The sequence below is a fragment of the Pleuronectes platessa genome, chromosome 17 (genome assembly GCF_947347685.1).
Source record: "Pleuronectes platessa chromosome 17, fPlePla1.1, whole genome shotgun sequence".
Lineage (NCBI taxonomy): Eukaryota > Metazoa > Chordata > Actinopteri > Pleuronectiformes > Pleuronectidae > Pleuronectes > Pleuronectes platessa.
In genome coordinates, this window is record NC_070642.1 from 23340434 (window position 1) to 23360874 (window position 20441).

Here is a 20441-nt window from a genome sequence, read left to right on the forward strand (position 1 = left end):
ATATAGCCAACTTAAGTCCAGTTACCCACATACAAATTTACAACACCTGAAAGTTTGTGTTACGTTTTTAAAATCACATCGACAGCAAAGAGTTAAACATTTTATTATTGTGTTATGTTGATATAACGCCGTCTGTTTTGATTGACAGGTGTTCCTGCTTGTGGGCGATTGGAGATACGCAGCGGAAACTAAGCAAAGCAGTTATTGTTTCTGATCTGTTGACCTCTGACCCCCACAGTGGTGTTTTGTTAAGAACATTTAACCCTAGCGTTTATGTGGATGATGGAAAGAAACATCAACGATTTGATTTGAACATGGGGGTGGGCTAACCATAACCCTTGAACTGGAGGGTTTCTCTATACATTTTAAGGTCCTGCCCTCATTATGTTATGATTTGGCGTTTAAAATTCAACTGAATTAAATGACTTTTACTTTAGTTCATTCATCAAGTTTTGGAAATGTCTAAAACAAAAGTCTGAGACTTAGAGAATTGTCCCTGTCCCTTTCACTAACATGGAGGATGTGGGGTTAATGTCCTATGCCACAACCGGCCATCAAGGGAAGATCGAGATGCTTCAGGTAGACTTTTGTTATTCATCTTTAAATACAGTCTATTGTACGATTCACCGTCGTTTCTGCATCTCAATAAAAGTGTGTCCGCCCACTTTTCTTCTCTTGCATCTGTTTCTGTGAAAAATAACAAATCTGCCAGCCCCCCCGACTGGGAATTGACTGAAGCTGCAAAGGCAAACATAGTTTATTGAACAAACCAATAAAAGTATAAATCATTTCCTTTTCTAGAGAAACATTTGAAGACAATAGCAGTGGGTCTATTATTTAATATTTCATATGATTTTTATAATAATTGATGTAGTTTACGAATACTCTGTTTCTAATGTGTGGCTCAAACTAAAGATTTCAGTCAGTCACAGGGCGGCTGAGGGCTCGAGTGGTCGTCCGCCAACCAGAAGGTCGGCCGTTAGATCCCAGTCTTCCCATCTGAATGCCGAAGTGTCCTTGGGCAAGATGTTGAACCCCAAACTGCTGCTAATAGATGCACTGCATGAATGTGTGTGTGAGCGGTGACTGGAAAAGTGCATCGAGTGGTCATCCAGACCGAGACAGATAAATACAAACCATTAGATTCAAGTGCAAGAAGCTAACGTTTGCTGCCTGAGGTTTCGTAGAATCTTGTTCATTCAATTTAATCACATTCATCATGATGCACTGAATTTATTAATTTGTCCTCAGAGGAAATATGTTCTGCTGCTGCAATAGAAAAAGGTTAAGCACATTAACATGTTAATATGATGCTGTTTCTTCCAAAACAAGATGCATGCTTTCGCATAATTTGTGTTCTATATTAGAAGAAAAAAATTGATTTACATCCTGTTTATTTTTAATATTCAGTCAAATGCTGCATCAGCAGTGGAGTTAAACAGCAGAGTGCTAATGATCTACTATAGGAACTCTCTGCTTGTATCCAGTCTCCACTTTAGTAAATGTACTAAGTTACACGTGATGGTTTACACTTTGTAAACCATCACGTGTTCATCTGAAGATGCCTCTTCTCTCGCGATGTAGTGAAACAGGCTGAATCCGACCAATCAGGTGGTTCTACAGGAACAGGTGACGGAGCTTCATGTCTTCTGATCATAAGTGATTCACTCGTATTTACTGATTTTATTTCTTACGGAGCGGATCCCGTCACTGATGAGCGTCGGTTACATGTGTGAGAACAGACCTGTCAGTTACCCTAACCAATGAGTCAGTAAACAGCGCCACCGTGAGGACAGACAAAGGACTGCAAACAGAAACCGTTGAAACACTGTAAAATAATATATATATATATATTATGATCACGTTAATACTGATAGCGCTTTAAGTAAGTCTATTATCCATCAATTATCTATATATTAAATAAGTGTTACAGATATTATAACGATGCAAATAAAGATATAAGGTAAAAGCAGGAGTGAGACACTTTATTAAGAACTGAAGAAAAAGCCTTTTTATTTTCCAGACAGACATTTTTTCCTAAAACATCAGAAACTTTACGCCGACATGAAGCGAAACCTCGAGTCCAATGACGACAGCTGACCACACTTGTATTTTCAGTACTGAGCCAGAAGAGGGGGATCTGGTCTGGTGACCGTCTGAAGTAGCCTGTGACTCACTAAACTGGTTTATTTGATTGAACTGGTATAGCTGGATTATGAACTGGATTCAGCTAAAGTCATCTTGCATTGGGCAACTCTAAAGTGCTTTGGTTTGTTTGGGTCAGTCAGAACCTGGTTTGGACTTTTCAGAGACTAGTTGACTAGTCTGATCTGGTTCAAGTTGTTTGGACCTGGTTTAGTTTGGAACTGGTTTTGGTTAGAAATGGTTTAGACTGAATGTGAACTGTGTGCGACAGTTGTGACCTTCAGGAGAAGTGTTGGTTTAGGATTCTTTATGCTGTGAAAGTTGTTTATATAAACAGGAAGTGATGACATGTGAAGCTCGTCGACCTTGATGAAAGCAGCTTTACGACTCATCAGGACAAAGGAAGTCAAGGTGTCAGGAGTAATCAGAACATCGTGGCTAGTGTTTAACTTCTTTATAGTCTTTCACCTGGGGAGTATCCCATCCATCCCCCATCATGCATCACTGAAGAAGACGGTAAAGAAACAGCGCACCACTGTTATAGCAAAGGCACCAATCACAGAGTGAACGTAAAACGTGTTAAGAATCAGCTAAAAGAATCTTATTCCTTGAGAAAGAAAAACGTTCATCTTCAGATTTTAGGATTCTGGGACATCAGAGCTAAAAAACGTTAACGTAAACATTTTCCTGACAGTAGACGTTAACCCGTTTCTCTCCCTCACTGCTGGTGCTACCACCAGCTCACACTGTGACAGAGGCATGATGGGAGTTTCCTGGACAGGCCAGCTGACCTGTGGTCGATTCTGTCTCTTTCCTCTGCCAAGGTGACTTTGGTGCATTCTAGTGTTGAAATGATTTGTTGACACTGGACGGTACACGAATAGACAGGCTGGGTTCTTTGGGGTCTTTAAGACTGTGACTTCTCAGATTGTCCAGACTCGTAGCTGTGAACATGTGTCGCACGTCATTCTGAGCCATGTGAACTCCACGGCATCTTATCAAAATAAAAAAGTCATAACAGAGAGACCAATCACCAGCCCCGCTGCTTTCGCAGTACGAGTGCATGGGTTATGCATATACTTTAAAAGTGCAGATTAAGATTTTTGGGGTTCAAGTGCATACGTTTGTTCTCAGTTATGGCTTTCTGGGTCATAAACTAGAATAAAAGCAGAGGATGTTTACGATGATTCTATAGTCTCTTGGTATGTTTGGAGTTATAGTGGCTCCTCATGTCTTTACGGAGGCGGAACTTCTCGCCACAGACACCGCAGATGTACAGGTGGACGTCCATGTGTTTTTCCAGCTGCTCTCCACCAGGGAAGATCTGGAAACAAACTTGACAGATGGTTTCTCCTGCGGACAGGTGGGAGATCATGTGTCGGACGTGGTCGTGTTTGAGGAAGGTTCCCTGGTCGCACACCGGGCACACGTAGCGCGCCATGCCTTTGTGCATGTCTGTGTGTAGTCGGAGCTGGCGCTCCCGCAGGAACTGCTTCCCACAGGTCTGGCAGGTGAACTGCTTCTCCTTGGTGTGGACGGTGTAGTGCTCCCGCAGGTGGCAGCGCTGGTAGAAGCCTTTGCCGCAAATGCTGCAGAAGTGTTTGCGGCGGTGATCTGGTTCGGCCCCCTCCTCCATCAGCACCGGGCGGAACAGCTCCTGGTCGTGGCAGGACAAGGCGTGCTCCAGCGCCACACTCTCATTCTGGAAGAGTAGACCGCAGTGAGGGCAGGCCAGGTCGGCGGCCTCCAGCAGGCCCTCCTCCATCCCCTGCGGCTCCTCCAGCAGCGATGCCTCGTCCTCCCCGTGGGAGTCGGACTCTCCACCTTGGGATTCTCCACAGCGCTCCGCATGCTCTTGAAGCTGCCGACCTTTGATCAACACCTGACCACAGCGTCCACAGGCACATATGTGGCCCATGTGGTTGGACAGGTAGTGGGCCGACTGGTCCTCCTCTGTTAGTAGAGTGCCACAGAGCTCACAGGGGGCGTCGGCGTCTTGCTTCTCGTCTTTGACTTTACGAAGTTTCACAGGAATCCCCGAGTCGTCACAGCTGGACATGTGGACTTCAAAAGGCTCGCTGCTGTTCTCCAGGCCTGAGACGTTGGGCTCAGGGTCCCGGTCCGAACCCGTTTTCTCCCTCAACGTGTCTTTATTTGTTACGTCATTAAACCTTGTGCTACAATCTCTTTTGGCCTGCTCGCCGACTCGGACCACTTCTATTTCAGGGAACAGGATTTCTTCTGGTTCTGTCTTGATGGAGATGCTCCGGGTCGACCTGGGCTCGCCATCTGTCCCAGCTGCCACCGACCTGATGGGGAGGTCAGAGTTGTCCTTGGCCTCTGGCCACTCATCCTCACCTTTACAGTGAACCCTGTGTTCCTCAATGCTCTCAGATGCAGAGCTTTCAGCTTTATTTGATTCATTGTCTCCCTCTGCGTTACCTCTTGGAGGATGATAGGCCTTCCGGTTGGTGCAGGTAAGAATGTGCTCGATTAAAAGCTTCTCACAGCTGAAGACGAAGCCGCAGTCATCGCAGGTGTAGGTGCGGCCGAACCGAGGACGGTCTTTGAGAGATGAACCTCTGCCGCTGGACCTCTTTCTCAAGTCACATGGTTGCTCAACGGCTCCGTCCACAGCTGGGGGTGCCACGATCAGAGGAGTGTTCACCACCTCCTCCGCCACCACTGGCCTGGTGATGGTGGCCGGAACAGCCGGACGTCCGGCGCTGCTGCTAACGGGTTTCGGTAAGTGCTCCACTTCTGGTGCCGCAGGCCTCTGCTTCTCATACATGCGGACTCCAAACATCATTTTCCCACTCGCGGGGCCGGTAGAGGAGCTGGACGAAGAGGAGGAGGAGCCAGAGGAGGATGGGGTGAGGTTGGAGCTCCTGATGTCCCTGAGATCCTCCAGTGAGTCAGGGATGTAGTACATCTGCAGGTACGCCATGGACGACTTGAGCTCATCGAACTCGTAGCTCCCCACGACGATGCGTCCGAGGTACATGAGCTGCAGGATGAGGTCGAAGCACTCAGCGCTGATCTGCATGTTGCTGAGGTCCAGTCGGCCCGTCCCCTGCTGGTCCCGGATAAACATCATCCTGAAGTAGGAGCTGCAGGCCGCCAGGACGGCCTTGTGTGCCCTGAAGTAAATGTCACCGATGGCGATGAGGCAGTCGCACAGGAAGCCCCACTCCCGCTGGTTGTTGAGCTGCTGGAGGACGTGGTCGCTGTGGCTCGGCCTCGCCATCGCCCTGCAGACAGGAGAGAGAGGGTAAACGGACGCTGTGGGGAGAGACTTCTCTCCTGATACGACTCAACTGGATCAGACTTGAGTTTAACCTCAGTAGCTTATGTGAGACCTGTTCATGTGCACCAACATTTTAAACTGCATCATATCAGAAAATCATCACTGACACGGTTTGTTCAAGAGGTTTAGTTCATCTGAAACCATTGATAGGAACCAGTTCAGGACATCAGGGGGATGGAAACAGTGCATCTGATGACCATCCCAGTGCATCTGATGACCATCCCAGTGCATTGTCCTGTTTAAATGATGCCTAACCTAACCCTGACCCTTAGAGACAGGTGGTGGCTGCACGTCTCTGATCATAGCCTCAGGGCGTCTTTTTGTTCCTTGTATGTTTGTGACTTGAAGCTAAACACGGTGAATACTCCGGTCCAGCTCCAGGACAGATTCCACATGTAAGCCCTTTGTCTTTGTTCTAACAGGTCTTATACATCATGGTTGTTATCTGGAGCAGCTTCGTACCAACAGTGACTTACACTTCAAAGGAAACACAGTTTACAAAGATATATTTAAGGAGCTAAAATACTGTTTCAACAATTAATTCAAACTATTGATTATTATAATTAAATTATTCACTGCTATAATTTCAAGATATTTTGCCATTTTGATCAGTTTTAAATTTTCTCTGACATACATGTTAATGTCAACATGTGTCTGTAACATACATGTCATTTTTTAAGTGTTAACTCGTAATGTGAGTTTTGTTAAAAGATCTTTAAACTTTTATTGTCAGGAACAAATGTTGAAACTTGATCTAAACTTTTCATTTCGGTTCTGAACCAGACTTTGTAAAGTGCTCCGGTCACAGAGAGTCGGTCTCACCGGGGGAGGTCACACATTCAGCGGCTGGCAGTCCCCGAGGGACCCGCAGCTAGAGGCCCGACACAGCGCAGAGAGGAGGTGCGTGTGACCCGGGGAGGAGAGCCTGGTTCGGCTCCGAGAGGAGCGAGAGGCCGAAAACTAAGATGGAGATTACGGTTAGCTGCGTTTAGCTAACTGCTGTTAGCATCCCCGTGCCAAAAGTCACCGCACATACCCCTCCAAAATAAAAGGTGTAAAACTCTAGAGAGAAATAAATTACTGTTTAATATATAGAAAATATTTACAAAAGTATGTTTTATTATGCTTTGTTATTAACGGACAATTATTAAGATAATCACTTTCATTTGCATCTTCTCCACACGCTTTAAACCGTTGATTTCTGGAACACTTTTAATATTTTGAAAAGCGATACCGGATGTTGTTGATGTAATTGTAATGTAACTGACATGTTACCGCAAACTGTCCCGCCGCCCCCGCAACGCCGCCCGCATCGAGCCCGCATCAGCATCAGCAGGCCGTGGGGACGCTCCCCGGCCGGAGGCTCTGAGGGCCGGGCACAAAGTCAACGACTCACCGAGGCTGCTGGAGGCCGGCGGGGGAGCGGCTGGTCCCTGAGACTGCTGCCGGAGACGAGCTGTGATGAGCCGGGTGTTTCCGGAGGCTGCTGCCGGAGACGAGCTGTGTTCAGGCGGATAAAGGGACGAAGGAGCGGCTTCTTCTTCTGCTCCTCTGCTGGAGGAAACTACTTCCGCACTGCCAGGAAACACACGAAGAAGACACTCAGCGTCCGGTCACAATATGGCTTTTCAAATTAAATCAAGTCGAAACACTTTTATTCCTCATTCGGTTTGCTTGATCGATTGTTCCAAAATAAGAATACTAATATATTTGTTTGGATCAAAATAAACTAATTAAAAAGACAGCATCCTGAAAAGATAAAACAGTTTTATATATTTAATTTTATAAAAATGTATCAATGGTAAAACATAACAAAACAAGAGTACTTGGCTCTATCTACTGAAAACTGGACTTAACAAAGAAATAATTAAATGAGAAAATAAAATCAATAAACAACGATCAGATGCTTCACTACAAGGACGCGGTCGCATCTCAACTGCTCACCAAGCCGACAAGAACCGTTTTGAATAATTATGGTTTCCCTCCATAGAACACAAAAATCACCAATGACTGTTTTCTCATCTGATAGCAGACACCATCTCTCATAATATTCGTCATCAGCAACAAACCCTTAGACTGGTTCACATCATATCTCTCTGGCCGCACTCATCCAACTCAAATCTTTCAAATCCCAGCGTTGTCCAGTCACTACACATGTCCCCCAGGGTTCTGTCCCCTTCTGTTTATCACCTATTAACTTCCTCGTGGTCCGGAAACTTCCTCAAACTGAACACTGATAAAACCGAGGCTTTCCTTATTGGCACCTTAACAAATCAGAGAGTTTTTCCTTCACTGTTGATGATTCTTCAGTTTGTCCCTCCCCTCAGGTTAAGAGCTCACATCAACAGTGAGTCCACACACTTCATCTACGTAACATTAATGGCCTCTGCCCGTCCATTCTCGTTCACACCCTGGTTACATTGGTAACTCTCTTCTTTTTGGTATCCCTCACAAATTCCTTCTTTGACTTTATTTTTTCCAGAACCCATGAATCAATGAATCCATCGCTCCTGTGCATCAGCAGCTCCATTAAGATTCTGCTCGTCCAGAATCTCAGTGCACTTCACCTTTAACAACTCCTGCTCATCCCAGGTCTTCTTCCATCCATATCACTGTACCACCTGCCCGCTTGACCACCATGAACGCTCTGCTGCCATCCTCTGGATCTCCTAACCCTCAGAGATCTGTATCTCTACATTTTCAAATCCATCTTTTTAAACTGGGACATTCAGTTTAAATGTTTAACATTTGGTCAAACTACATAATGCTTTATCAATCTTTGATACATGTTGTGACTTTGAGTGCTGTGAAAGCCACTTATAAATAAATTTATTATTGTTATATATTTCATATATCTGTATAATGATATGTTTATATATCTGTATATTAATATACCTTTAGATACCTATATATATTTATGTATCTGTGTAAGGAAATACATTTATACATCTGTAGATATATTGTATATATATATTATGTAATAATAATCATTAATTTAGATTTTACATAGATTAATTCTCATAAAACTAAATCAATTGAAATCAATGAACTAATTGATTTGTTTTCATCTCTCTCATCTTCTGACATCATCATGATTGATTTCCGATTATTGATCAAGTAATGGGAGGTGAACGCCGTCGCGTCACGTGAGTCTTTGACCCTTCCTCTCGCGAGACGTGACGCGTTTTTTTGCGGGATCGGCTCTGCAGCATCAGACACCGGAGACAATCTGCATATTTCAATTTCTGCGGTAAGAGCGTAATTAACGGCGCGCGTGCTCGGTGCACACAGACATAATGGCGCGGAGACGCGTGTGCACGCGGCTGTGTGCGTGTGATGTGAACGAGGAGGTGCGTGCTGCTGAATGTGGAGGCTGAGGATGGAGGCTGCAGCCTGATGCGCGCGACCCGACATGCACGCGCTAGACGTGCTGTTGTTTGGTGACACGAGCGTTTCCGGAGTTCCCTCACAGTGTGTGTATAAGTGTGTGCGTGTGTTTGTGTGTATGTACGTGTAAGTGTGTATCTGTGTGTAAATGTGTGTGTGTGGCTGTCCAGGTGTTCTTGGTGATGATGTCATTACACCTGAGCTCAGTGTGAAAGTAGGCGGGGCTTTAATGGTCCTCAGCAGGCTGCAGTGATAACTGATCTGTCACAGCTTCACCTGCTGCTCCTCCACCCCTAACCCTTCCCCTAACCCTTCCCCTAACCCTAACCCTTCCCCTAACCCTAACCCTAAACCTAACCCTAACCTAACCCTAACCCTAACCCTTCCCCTAACCCTAACCCTTCCCCTAACCCTAACCCTGAACCTAACCTGTCATAAAACACAACAAATGCTGCGTCTGCATCTCAGAGACTTACTGACTGTGGTTGATGCAGGACAGTTTTTACCACAAGGTTATAATGATCATTTTAATTTCCAACGGTAACACTAACCATCCGGAATTTCATTGCTGCTAATCGTGAAACCTGTAACCATTTTATTAACTGAAGTCAAATATCCTGTATCGCCCCCTGGTGGCTGCCTGCAGTATAAGTCATACACCCCCCCTCCTCCATGTTAGCAGATGGGACATGGACCAAACGAGCAAATCAAAGTAGACAATAAATAAATGTTTGTCAAAAATGTTTCTGTCATTTCAGGTCGTTCTGATCTCACTGATAATTGTTCAAGTTTTTCAGATCAGTTTGTTTGAATCTGTTATTTGATGATGTAAGAACAGGCGGAGAATCATGATTGACAGCTGAGAGTGACTCAGGATTGGTCTAGAGTGTGTATGGGCGAGACTTCAACACCACGGCTCCACTTCACCATCACTGCTGACTATAATCACCACAACATCTTTGTTTAGTGTGTTGTGTCTCAGTCTTGAGTGGTGTTGTTGTTTTGCAGAGTGGGTCATGGAGGTGTCTCACAGCCTCTTCCTGCTGCAGCAGCTCAACGTTCAGAGAGAGTTCGGCTTCCTGTGCGACTGCACCGTGGCTATCGGCAACGTCTACTTCAAAGCTCACCGAGCTGTGCTGGCCGCCTTCTCCAACTACTTCAAGATGATCTTCATCCACCAGTCAAGGTCTGTCTGATGCTTTTCTCAAAGATAACCTCTAACTCCATAAAATGCTGCGTCCTCATTGTGTTGTGTTTGTCCTCAGTGAGTGTATAAAGATCCAGCCCACAGACATCCAGCCTGACGTCTTCAGCTACCTGCTGCACATCATGTACACTGGCATGTGTCCCAAACAGCCAGTGGACCAGAGCCGGTTGCAAGATGGCATCAAGTTCCTTCACGCCTACCAGCTGTGCCGGAAACCAGACGAAGGCGCAGTAGACGCCACCACTGACGTGGTCCGTATGTCCAACCTGTACGGAATTCAGATCTCGTCCCAGCTGGCCAACAAGGATGTGCCCAAGACCACCACAGTGTCCCGAGGGGCCCCAGAGGACGGACGCTCCTCATTCCGGGGGACACGGTCTCACTCACAACTGTCCCTCACTGTTGGACTGGAGGGGGTGCCTTCAGATCGCCAAGCTTCGGCTCTTCGCAACGTCTGCTCTGTGGCGTCTGGAGACGATTCCGACATTTCGTCTCGAATCAAGCAGGAGCGGGTAGAGGAGCAGGAGGGGCAGGACGGGGAGGGAGAGGAGGGGGCAGGACCAGGATTCCTGTCTCCAGGCCAGGGCAGCAGTCCCAGTCTCCTGTTTAAAGACCGGCCCCTGGTCCTGCTGTGTCCCAGCTGTGGAGAGCGCTGCTTGTCCCCCGAGGGCCTCCGCGAGCATCTATTCAGCCACGCCCTTGAGCCTTCCCACCTGATGGAGGGGCTTTCGCACAGGAGACAACTGAACACCAGTGTCGAAGAAAGGCCACGGGGGGGCCAGGAACAGCTGGAGGCTGGATGTCTGGAGGAGGCCCTGAGGCAGAGCCAGGCGCTGGCCAATCAGTTGGCTGCTGAGCTGAGGAGGAGTCGAGGGGGGGGAGGGGGGAGCAGCCCCACCCCCGCCGCCCTGCACTCCCGTAAACGTAAGATCACCTGCGCCGTCTGCAGCCTGCGCTTCTCCCACAAAAGCCAGCTGCAGGAGCACATGTACACCCACACCGGCAAACCGTCCCGCTACCACCGCTACAACCGCCTCTGCAGCCAGCTCTTCCAGGCCTCCGCCCACTTCTGTGAGGGCGCTGCAGAGCCCGGGGGAGGAGGCGGGGCGCCACCTGCTGCTGCTGCTCCTGAGGAGGCAAACAGAGACACTCAGGACAATGGCAGCTCCTGCTACTCCCTGGACTCTGAGATCTCTCAGGAGAGCGTGGATGGCGTGCCCGTGGAGTGATGTCATCAGGTGATGTCATAGATACATTCTTCACCACATGGTGGCGTGACACAGCACACAGAGAGTGACAAGACAAACCTGGAGGGGATTCTTTGTCATGGCAGCTGTGTGTGCGTCTGGATGATAAGCGCTAACGTCAGCAGTTGCTTATTTCAAAGTGAAAGTCAATCAATCAATCAATCAATCAATCAATCAGCTGCTGCAGAGTGGCACTGAGGAGACGACAGTTCTGATTGGCTGCTGAAGTTTCAAGACCAATCACAGGAGAGCGAATGTTTTTGTCTTTGATGTTCCCTCTAATTACATGTAGACGAACCTTACACACAAACACCTGTCGTGCTTTTAATCTGAAAAGACAGTCAGTTTTACTTTGAAATTCAGCTTCTGTATAGGATCATACGTTTGATTTTTCCTGTTTCCTTTTCCTGATGAGATTTTGCTTTATAAGTAGTTATTTGAAAGCAGTGGTCCTTTAATGTTACTTTTTGTCGTCACTTTGATTTTACAGTTGATATTGATTATTGATCTCTGACTGTCTGATTGCTCAGTAGTGACGTCGTCTTTGTGTTTCACTGGAAAACAATCACAGGTTGACGTGCTTTCAACAATCGTCTGTTTTTCATCGTCAAATTTGTAAATAAACGTCTTTTTCCACCAATCAGAGTGTGACTGGGGACATCAGACACAATAAAACACACAACAAAAACAAACAAAAGGTTCATTTAACGTTATATTAAATAGTTAGGGACGTTATTGACGAGTATTCAGCTCGTTGATCGCAAATCTGATTAATAACAGAAGCGTGAGTTGGACATGTGATGACTCATCGTTTATGTCCAAGTTCACATGTGGAACCAAGACTCGGCTCAAATGTTCGTTAACAATCATAATTGGAGTGAACGCTCCTCCTGAAACACTTCATCTGTGGACCTGGCTGCAGTAAATGATTCTGACCTGCATGTGTCAGCAGAGTACAGACCAGAGGCATGCTGGGAAACTGAGAATTTTTTTCAATGTTTCGCTGTGAAACAGGAAGTTGTAACTTCAGTGGACATTACTCAATCTGCACCAAACTTCACATTTGATAAAAGTCTTGGCTTGAACACATCTATATGCCAATATTCAGTCATAGCGCCCCTACAGGCAAAAATGTATTACATATTTTTACTGCGATGTAATCTTCCAACTTGATTATATATTTTCCAAACTTCACAAAAGAAGATCCAGCCCTCAAGACCCTAAAGAGACTAAAGGAGACTTCTTCTATGTGGCTATTTTCTGTGAATCAATCACAAAATCAAACAGTTGTCTTTTGGTAAATCCTACATCTGCAGATGAACTCAAAATACACATCAGCTGAAATGAAATTCAATGAGTGAAGAACAGACATGAGAGTTGTGTTCTTATAAGGCATAGGCCCCTCCCACAAGGGAAAAGAAGCTAACCATTACCTTCTTTGATGTTTTATTAGGGCGGGGGACATCCTGGCTTCATTTACATACACAACCCTGGAGTGACTTGAGTGAAATCCCTAAGTTAACCCACAGTTTCCCTTTTAGATAAACAAGTCTGTTCCATTACTCAATTCACTTTACATATGACTACATGAAGTAAAACAAGTTAGGTTTTTTGACTGATGAGGTGAAACAGGATGTTTATTCAAATCTGTGGAGACAGAGGACGTCGTCTTGTCCACACCTGTCCACACCTGTCCACCTGCAGGCAAAGACTAAATGTGAGCGTTGTCCAGCAGGGGGCGACACTCTGTCATTCACATACATTCACTGATTTAAAAATGATAATCTAAAGTTTTCAGGAAAACTGTTCTTTAAATATTGAAATGAAACAAGTGTCTCATTACCTCCGTGTTTCCTGTGAAGTCGATTCAGTTCAGTCGTGTTTGAGGAAGCGACGCGCGCTCTGCACCGTGTTCTGCAACAAAACCATGGAAATATCATCTCACATCTGAATACAGAAATCAAAACAATGAAATGCCACAAACAAACAAAACATGCCTCCATGAGCATGGCCACCGTCATCGGCCCCACCCCTCCTGGGACAGGTGTGATGAATCCTGCTCTCTGATTGGCTGAGGCATAGTGGACGTCTCCGACGACACGTTTACCGCTCTCCTTTGTCTGATCTGTGACAGAAGTCAAAGGTCCCACACAGTCGTCATGAGGGGCAGAGGACAGAACTCATGATGACTGATCAGTTATTGATATTAACTAATAACATAAACCTCGACTCTGATTGAACACAAACATGTTGAAACAAAGAATCAGTGTGTAGTACATTACATTACATTTCATTTCATTTCATTTAGCTGACGCTTTTATCCAAAGCGACTTACAATAAGTGCATCAACCCCGAGGGTACAGACCCAGGACAACTAGTAGTGTGTAGTAGTGTGTAGTAGTGTGTACCAGGTATGTGGTTGATTCCACAGTCAATGACCACAGCTCCTTCTTTCAGCCACTCTCCTCTGATCATCTCCGCTTTACCTGCTCCCACCACCAGGATGTCAGCCCTACTCACCTGTTCACACACAGGAAACACATCATCATCACACAGGAAACCAACAGGAAACACATCATCATCACACAGGAAACACATCATCATCACACAGGAAACAAACAGGAAACACATCATCATCACACAGGAAACAAACAGGAAACACATCATCATCACCTGCTCAGGTAGGTCTGTTGTCTTTGAGTGACAGGTGGTCACTGTGGCATGATTCCACAACAACAGGTCATGCATTGGAGCACCAACGATTTTACTTCGACCAATCACCACCGCGGATGATCCTGCAACGGTAACGCCTGCACAGGAACAGGAGGTCACAGGCTTTATATACAATCACTGGTCATCTTTATATACAGTCGTGAATCGTCTGTATATACAGTCAGTGATCAGTGTACGACCTGTCTGTCTGATCAGCTCCATGCAGCCTCTCGGTGTACACGGGAGGAAACAGTCATTGAGTTCACCTCGAGACAACTTCCCTGCATTTATCCAAGTCAGACTACACACACACACACACACACACACACACACACACACACACACACACACACACACACACACACACACACACACACACACACACACACAGAGAGAGAGAGAGAGGGAAAGTTAGTCTTAAAAGTCAGTTTGTAGGTGATGTCACTTCCTGTGCAGACTCACCCGTCCACGTCTTTCTCAGGAGACACAGCGTTGATGATGAGTTCGGTGTCGATGACGTTCACAGAGTCCAGAGGAAGCTGCACGATCAAACCGTGAATTGAGCGGTTCTCGTTCACCGACATGATGCTCTGCAGGACCTGATACAGGAAGCAGTTATCAGGAAACAGAATACTGGATACAAGAAGTAGGACCTTTTTAATATTGTTTTTATAAATTTGATTCAATATCTGTTTGTGGTTCAGCCGAAAGATACATTTACAATATGTTCATACAGTTGCAATCAGAAATATTCAACCCCCTCACCTCAATAGACATTGTAGTGATGTGGATGACAGATAATGAAAATAAATGACAAAAAGAACTCATCAAACAACAAAAGATATTTATTGATGCGTATTTTAGTTATTTTGACAACAGAAGTTGACTTAACTTTGAAGTTCAAATGAAAAATGTAACTCTTTCAACACATGTGCATGTTCAGTATTATTCAACCCCCCAGCTTCAGGACTTTGTGGCGCATCCTCTAGCTTTTATAACTTCTAAAAAAAAATGTCGGTAAGTGCGGACAAGCTTCTTAAACCTCTCGATTGGAATCTTTGCCCATTTTTCAAGTGCAAAAGCCTCTAGATCAGTGATGTGTGATGGCTTCCATGCTGCAACTGCCTTCTTTAAATCCCACCAAAGATTTTCAATCAAATTTGAATCTGGTGACTGTGAAGGCCACTCCAGGACGTTCCAGGATCTTTTTCTCAACCAAGCTTTGGTGGACTTGTAGGTTTTGCTTTGGATCATTGTCTTGCTGGAAAGTCCAATGATCACCAAGGTTTAATTTGTCAACAGAAGGCATCACAGTCCTCTTTCAAATGGCCTGGTATTTCTGTGAATCCATGATGCCATGTACACAATAAAGATTGCTAGTTCCTGCTGCAGAAAAACAGCCCAACATCATCTTTGACCAACCTCCATGCTGGACTGTGGGGATGGTATTCTTCTGGTCATAAGCCTGGCCTTTCACACGCCAGACATACCGCTGGTCCATACGTCCAAACAGTTCCAGTTTGGTTTCATCAGTCCATAGAACTGTCAAACAAAACTCTGTAGGCTTATCCAAATTCCTCCTTGCATATTCTAGTGGACTTTTGATGTTCCTTGTGGTCAAGAGCTGAGTGTGTCTTGGAGCCGGCCATGAAGTCCTTTATTATTCAGTGCACGTCTTATAGTTGCCACTGACGCACTTGAACCAGCCTTCATCAGGTCATCCTGTAGGTGTCTCACAGTCACACAGGGGTTTCTCTGAGTGGTTCTGACTAAGTTGCTGAGGGTCCTTGATGAAATGTTGGGCTTTCTTCCACGGCCAGTCATGTTTGAAGCTGCTCCATCAGTTGTAAACTTCCTTATAATGCTCCCAATGGTGTCTCTTGGAATATCATTTTTTGGGGAATTCTTCTTCTACCCAAGGCCTTTCAGGTGTGATGAAATAATCTCCTCTCTCAGCTTTTGTGTAAGCTCCTTTGTCTTTCCCATGATTGCAACTCACCTTGAATACCTTCATGGGGGGGGGGGGGGGGGGGGGGGTTATATATGCATCACAGCTGAAGCAAATGAAGGATCAGTATAGAGTTCCCAAAGGCTTAATAATGTTTCAACTCAACTTTAGGACAAAAAAAACTGTCAGACAGCTTTAAAAACAACAATATTATATAGGGGTTGAATAATTGTGACATGGCTATCTTAATAAAATATACTGCTACACACAAATACTGCATCATGCATTTTCCGTGTTGATTTTCTTTATCACTCAACTCATAAAGAAGTCATCCGAAGCAGAATCTTGATCAAAGAACAAGATTCTGTCTACTTTAATTGATAAATCCTTAAAATCTTTGGGGGGTTGAATATTTCTGATTGCAACTGTATAGGAGTGTGGCGTTTTCAGAATTGATCAATTTCAATGAGTCCAGAGACCCGCCCCATCGGGTCACCACCTCTGGGAGGCGCTACAGGTCTTTAAGAAACCGCACTTCCAGGTTCCAGAACAGTTTCTATCCACGAACAATTAAATAACTAAATTCTGCTCAAAAGTCCACAAAACTGTGAAATAATCCAGCCGGGCATTCACTGCCATCGCGTGACACATTTTGTATAGTGCAATAAAGAACTTATGCTATTGAATTCTTGACTTTTAACTTATTTATATAGTTTTTATATGTCTGTTTTTATGTGTGTCTATGTGATCCACTGTATTTGATGTGTGGGTGTATGCGTGATCCACTGGAGACACTTAATTCTGTTGTGCAATGTACAATGACAATAGAGGCATTGAATTTAATTAAACCATTGTTTTTATTTTGTTTTATTGTGACACTTGTTCTTATTTTTCTATTTAAACGATGAAAAAACGAAATGGTTGATTGGCCAGACGTGTTTCTAGTAAAAACACGAAGTGATGATGGAGGATGTTGCGTGTTGGTCACTGACCTCGTGTTGCGTTGCCGTGTTCGGAAGCCTCACATGTTTCGCATTAATTCCAATCTGCAGATGACAAAGTGGAAATGTTAAAGCTGCAAAAAATCAATATGCATATATATTCAGGGGCTGCAGAAGGGAAACCACATGTATGACTGAAGAGACATTTGACTGGTTCAGTTTAACATGTCATTCGTCTTGTGGGGACCATGCATCTTATGATCACACAGTTGGTGCGTCACTTAACACTGTCCCTATTCATTGGTTCCTACTGATGATGTCATTCTCTAAGCACGTTGCACGGATGTAGTTTCATTTTTCATTTCAGGGTTTAGGGACCCAGCAGAGGGGGCGGAGTCTCAGCCCCTCACCTGAGCCGCAGCCTTCAGTTTGGTGCTGATGTACAAGTTGGAGTCGTCTCTGTCTCCCACCTGCAACACAGTGTGACACACATTACTGCTTCCTGTCGTCCACGCCATTTCACAGCAGGATGGAGGATTGACAGGAAACCGCCTGTGTGACCTGAACACCTGGACTCTCTGAAAACGTTTCAGGTCGGGGGGAACAAATAAATTAAATAAATTAAATTAAATTAATAAATTAATAAATTAATAAATTAAAGTTCCACGTTGAATTGGGAAGAGTTCAACTGTAACACTGACGTTCAACTGTAACCCTAACCCCCTGCAGGCTGTGTGTGTAATCATCAACTAATATATAACAGTCACATGAAAAAATAATAACTTATATGTAAGTAACTTAAAATAATGTATATTGAATTTAATTGAATTCTATCAATTAAAATAATAAGGGGGGGGGGGCTTTCACGTTAAAAATTGAATTTACCTGAAGAACCAACAAACCGGGTTTGAACCCCGAGAACTCGCTCGTCATCTTCTGCACCTCGTTCTTCAGCCTCTCTCTCAACAACCTGCACAGAGGTCAAGGGTCAACTCTTTAACACCTGACACTGGGACAAAGTGGGACAAGGTGGGACAAAGTGGGACAAGGTGGGACAAAGTGGGACAAAGTGGGACAAAGTGGGACAAGGTGGGACAAAGTGGGACAAGGTGGGACAAAGTGGGACAAAGTGGGACAAGGTGGGACAAAGTGGGACAAGGTGGGACAAAGTGGGACAAAGTGGGACAAGGTGGGACAAATTGGGACAAGGTGGGACAAGGTGGGACAAAGTGGGACAAAGTGGGACAAGGTGGGACAAAGTGGGACAAAGTGGGACGTGGACTCACTTGGACATCTCTTTGCCAGAAATGATGGTTGCTATGGTGCGGCTACTTCCTAAGCAGCCGGAGGCTGCCAGACGCCTGAAGGCGTGGCCTGATGACAACATGACTGACAGGGGGGGGGGGGGTCATTAGAAATGTACAATCAGCCTCGGCCCCTCCACAGAGAATAGACATGTCACACACGTCAGCAATACAACATATCAATCACAGTCTGGTTATCAACTCGTTAATTTAACTTAGGCTTTCCTCATCAAGATATGACCATGTGCACATAAAAGGGGTGGGGCTAACTGCATATGACCAATCACAGACAAGTTTGACTGACAGCAGAGACTCATTTTTAACAACGAGGATCAAACTGTTACTTCTATTAAAGGATCATAATAATAAATTATTATGGGGTTTCCTCTGCTAACACTCCCAGTACATCAGTATCAGGTACTGGGAGCACTTTACTGGTCAGGCTGGTTCTGTTGGGCTCCAGCAGCTGACAGTGGTTCATCCTCTGAGGAGAATCTAGATCTTTCATAAGCTCATCAGAGGATCTTGTGGGTCTCTGAAGATCCTGGTCCTCTTCAGAGACTCGATCCACACCAGATCCTCTGAGAACATGATGTCATAGTTCAAGGAGGTGATTGGCCAGTGGGCGGAGCTTCATACTGTTTGAAGTTACTGTGGTGATTTACCTGATAACAAGTGAACGAGCTTCGTGAACTGAAACTGATTCAAACCTGATGACCACAGATCCTGCTTCATTTTTTAACTGTTCGTTTATATGAGATATGATTAGTTTTACTGGTGATTATTGATAAGGACATTTTACATGTGTATAAAACCCTAATCCCCCCCGTTACAACACAATCTCAGATGTGTGCATGTGAATACACGTGCACACCATACCACACATAACTTCTCTTATCCTGATATGAATTTGATTGTTGATTATTGATCGATTAACTCTCACATGTCATCACTTCATTTTCTATATGGACACACACAAAGACACACATAATACACAAACACAGACACAAAAATAATACCACAAAAACAAACAATAATGCACACACACAGACAAAAAGACACACATGTTAAAAATCTGACAGAAACAGAGAAACATTGTGTTACCTGAGAGATGAAGAGCGACTGGGTTACTGCTGACACACACACACACACACACACACACACACACACACACACACACGGGGGGGATCAAAGATCAAACTTCCCTCAGCCAATCAGATTGCAGAGTTTTGGGGAGTGATGTTTACACAAACTTTTTTTCTTTAACCAGCTGTCAGGAGCGATAGTGCAGAAGCACAAGGGGAAATAATTGATTATTTCCCATGATGCATTATTTTTTTATGTCCATACTGTATATCGTATTGTATATTCATACAAAAGTAAAGTTAAATATTATAAAAAATTAGCTTTTTGTAATGATGGACGTTGATAAACTAGAAATAAAAAATGTTTGTTTTACAGTAACCACTTATTGTAAGTCTTGGATGACGACGACAATCGAGGTCTTTGGTTTGTTTAGGCTTTCTTCTTCACTGATTGGATGATTAGAGTTTGATTTTAGACTAACCATCTGATCAGGGACAAACCATCTGACCAGGGACTAACCATCTGACCAGGGACAAACCATCTGACCAGGGACAAACCATCTGACCCGGGACTAACCATCTGACCAGGGACAAACCATCTGACCCGGGACAAACCATCTGAGCAGGGACTAACCATCTGACCAGGGACAAACCATCTGACCCGGGACAAACCATCTGACCAGGGACTAACCATCTGACCAGGGACAAACCATCTGACCAGGGACTAACCATCTGACCAGGGACTAACCATCTGACCAGGGACTAACCATCTGACCAGGGACAAACCATCTGACCAGGGACAAACCATCTGACCAGTTACAAACCATCTGACCAGGGACTAACCATCTGACCAGGGACAAACCATCTGACCAGGGACTAACCATCTGACCAGGGACTAACCATCTGACCAGGGACAAACCATCTGACCAGGGACTAACCATCTGACCAGGGACAAACCATCTGACCAGGGACTAACCATCTGACACGGAACATATGAATTAATTACTAAACATCGTTAATAATTATTTAGGAGTGACTTCCTGTCCCAGAACAACTGAAGAAGTGAACAGTTGCTGGTTCGATGCCGACTGTATGAAATCATCGTGGCCAACTGACACCTTCACTTTTGTTACATGTAAAGATAAAAAGTATTGAAAC

At 44.9% G+C, this 20441-nt stretch overlaps 3 protein-coding genes across 5 annotated transcripts; 1 reads left to right on the forward strand and 2 right to left on the reverse strand.

Annotated features, from left to right (window-relative positions):
* Nucleotides 1–1984: 1984 nt before the first annotated feature.
* Nucleotides 1985–7006, reverse strand: zbtb1 (zinc finger and BTB domain containing 1). The gene is made up of 2 exons (XM_053444707.1): nucleotides 6849–7006; nucleotides 1985–5396 (listed from the first exon to the last, which is right to left on the reverse strand). The coding sequence occupies exon 2, from the start codon at nucleotides 5390–5392 to the stop codon at nucleotides 3335–3337; it is 2058 nt and encodes a 685-aa protein (XP_053300682.1). The 5' UTR covers nucleotides 5393–5396; nucleotides 6849–7006; the 3' UTR covers nucleotides 1985–3334.
* A 2626-nt stretch (nucleotides 7007–9632) lies between these two features.
* Nucleotides 9633–11275, forward strand: zbtb25 (zinc finger and BTB domain containing 25). The gene is made up of 2 exons (XM_053444708.1): nucleotides 9633–10025; nucleotides 10105–11275. Exons 1-2 carry the CDS (start codon nucleotides 9856–9858, stop codon nucleotides 11273–11275), a joined length of 1341 nt encoding a protein of 446 aa, XP_053300683.1. The 5' UTR covers nucleotides 9633–9855.
* Nucleotides 11276–12670: 1395 nt separating this feature from the next.
* Nucleotides 12671–19394, reverse strand: LOC128459812 (C-1-tetrahydrofolate synthase, cytoplasmic). 3 transcript variants are annotated; one of them, XM_053444715.1, is made up of 12 exons: nucleotides 19303–19394; nucleotides 18181–18283; nucleotides 17780–17864; nucleotides 17305–17364; nucleotides 16946–16999; nucleotides 14468–14595; nucleotides 14206–14306; nucleotides 13967–14103; nucleotides 13702–13813; nucleotides 13291–13418; nucleotides 13137–13207; nucleotides 12671–12991 (listed from the first exon to the last, which is right to left on the reverse strand). In XM_053444715.1, exons 2-11 carry the CDS (start codon nucleotides 18279–18281, stop codon nucleotides 13166–13168), a joined length of 948 nt encoding a protein of 315 aa, XP_053300690.1. In that variant the 5' UTR covers nucleotides 18282–18283; nucleotides 19303–19394; the 3' UTR covers nucleotides 12671–12991; nucleotides 13137–13165. The 3 variants fall into 3 exon arrangements, with proteins under 3 accessions (XP_053300690.1, XP_053300688.1, XP_053300689.1); XM_053444713.1 differs by having other exon boundaries at nucleotides 14468–14604; nucleotides 19303–19391; XM_053444714.1 differs by having other exon boundaries at nucleotides 12671–12979; nucleotides 13135–13207; nucleotides 14468–14604; nucleotides 19303–19391.
* Between the last annotated feature and the right edge of the window lie 1047 nt (nucleotides 19395–20441).

What these genes read in the sequence shown, in the direction of transcription:
- zbtb25 (XM_053444708.1), top strand. Translation starts at nt 9,856, where the DNA reads ATGGAGGTGTCTCACAGCCTCTTCCTGCTGCAGCAGCTCAACGTTCAG. An exon ending in ATCTTCATCCACCAGTCAAG is followed by an intron (nt 10,026 to 10,104) that starts GTCTGTCTGATG and finishes GTTTGTCCTCAG; the next exon opens with TGAGTGTATAAAGATCCAGC.
- zbtb1 (XM_053444707.1), bottom strand. Translation starts at nt 5,392, where the DNA reads ATGGCGAGGCCGAGCCACAGCGACCACGTCCTCCAGCAGCTCAACAAC.
- LOC128459812 (XM_053444713.1), bottom strand. Translation starts at nt 18,281, where the DNA reads ATGTTGTCATCAGGCCACGCCTTCAGGCGTCTGGCAGCCTCCGGCTGC. An exon ending in CCGGTTTGTTGGTTCTTCAG is followed by an intron (nt 17,365 to 17,779) that starts GTAAATTCAATT and finishes ACTGTGTTGCAG; the next exon opens with GTGGGAGACAGAGACGACTC. An exon ending in CCTGAGAAAGACGTGGACGG is followed by an intron (nt 14,307 to 14,467) that starts GTGAGTCTGCAC and finishes GTGTGTGTGTAG; the next exon opens with TCTGACTTGGATAAATGCAG.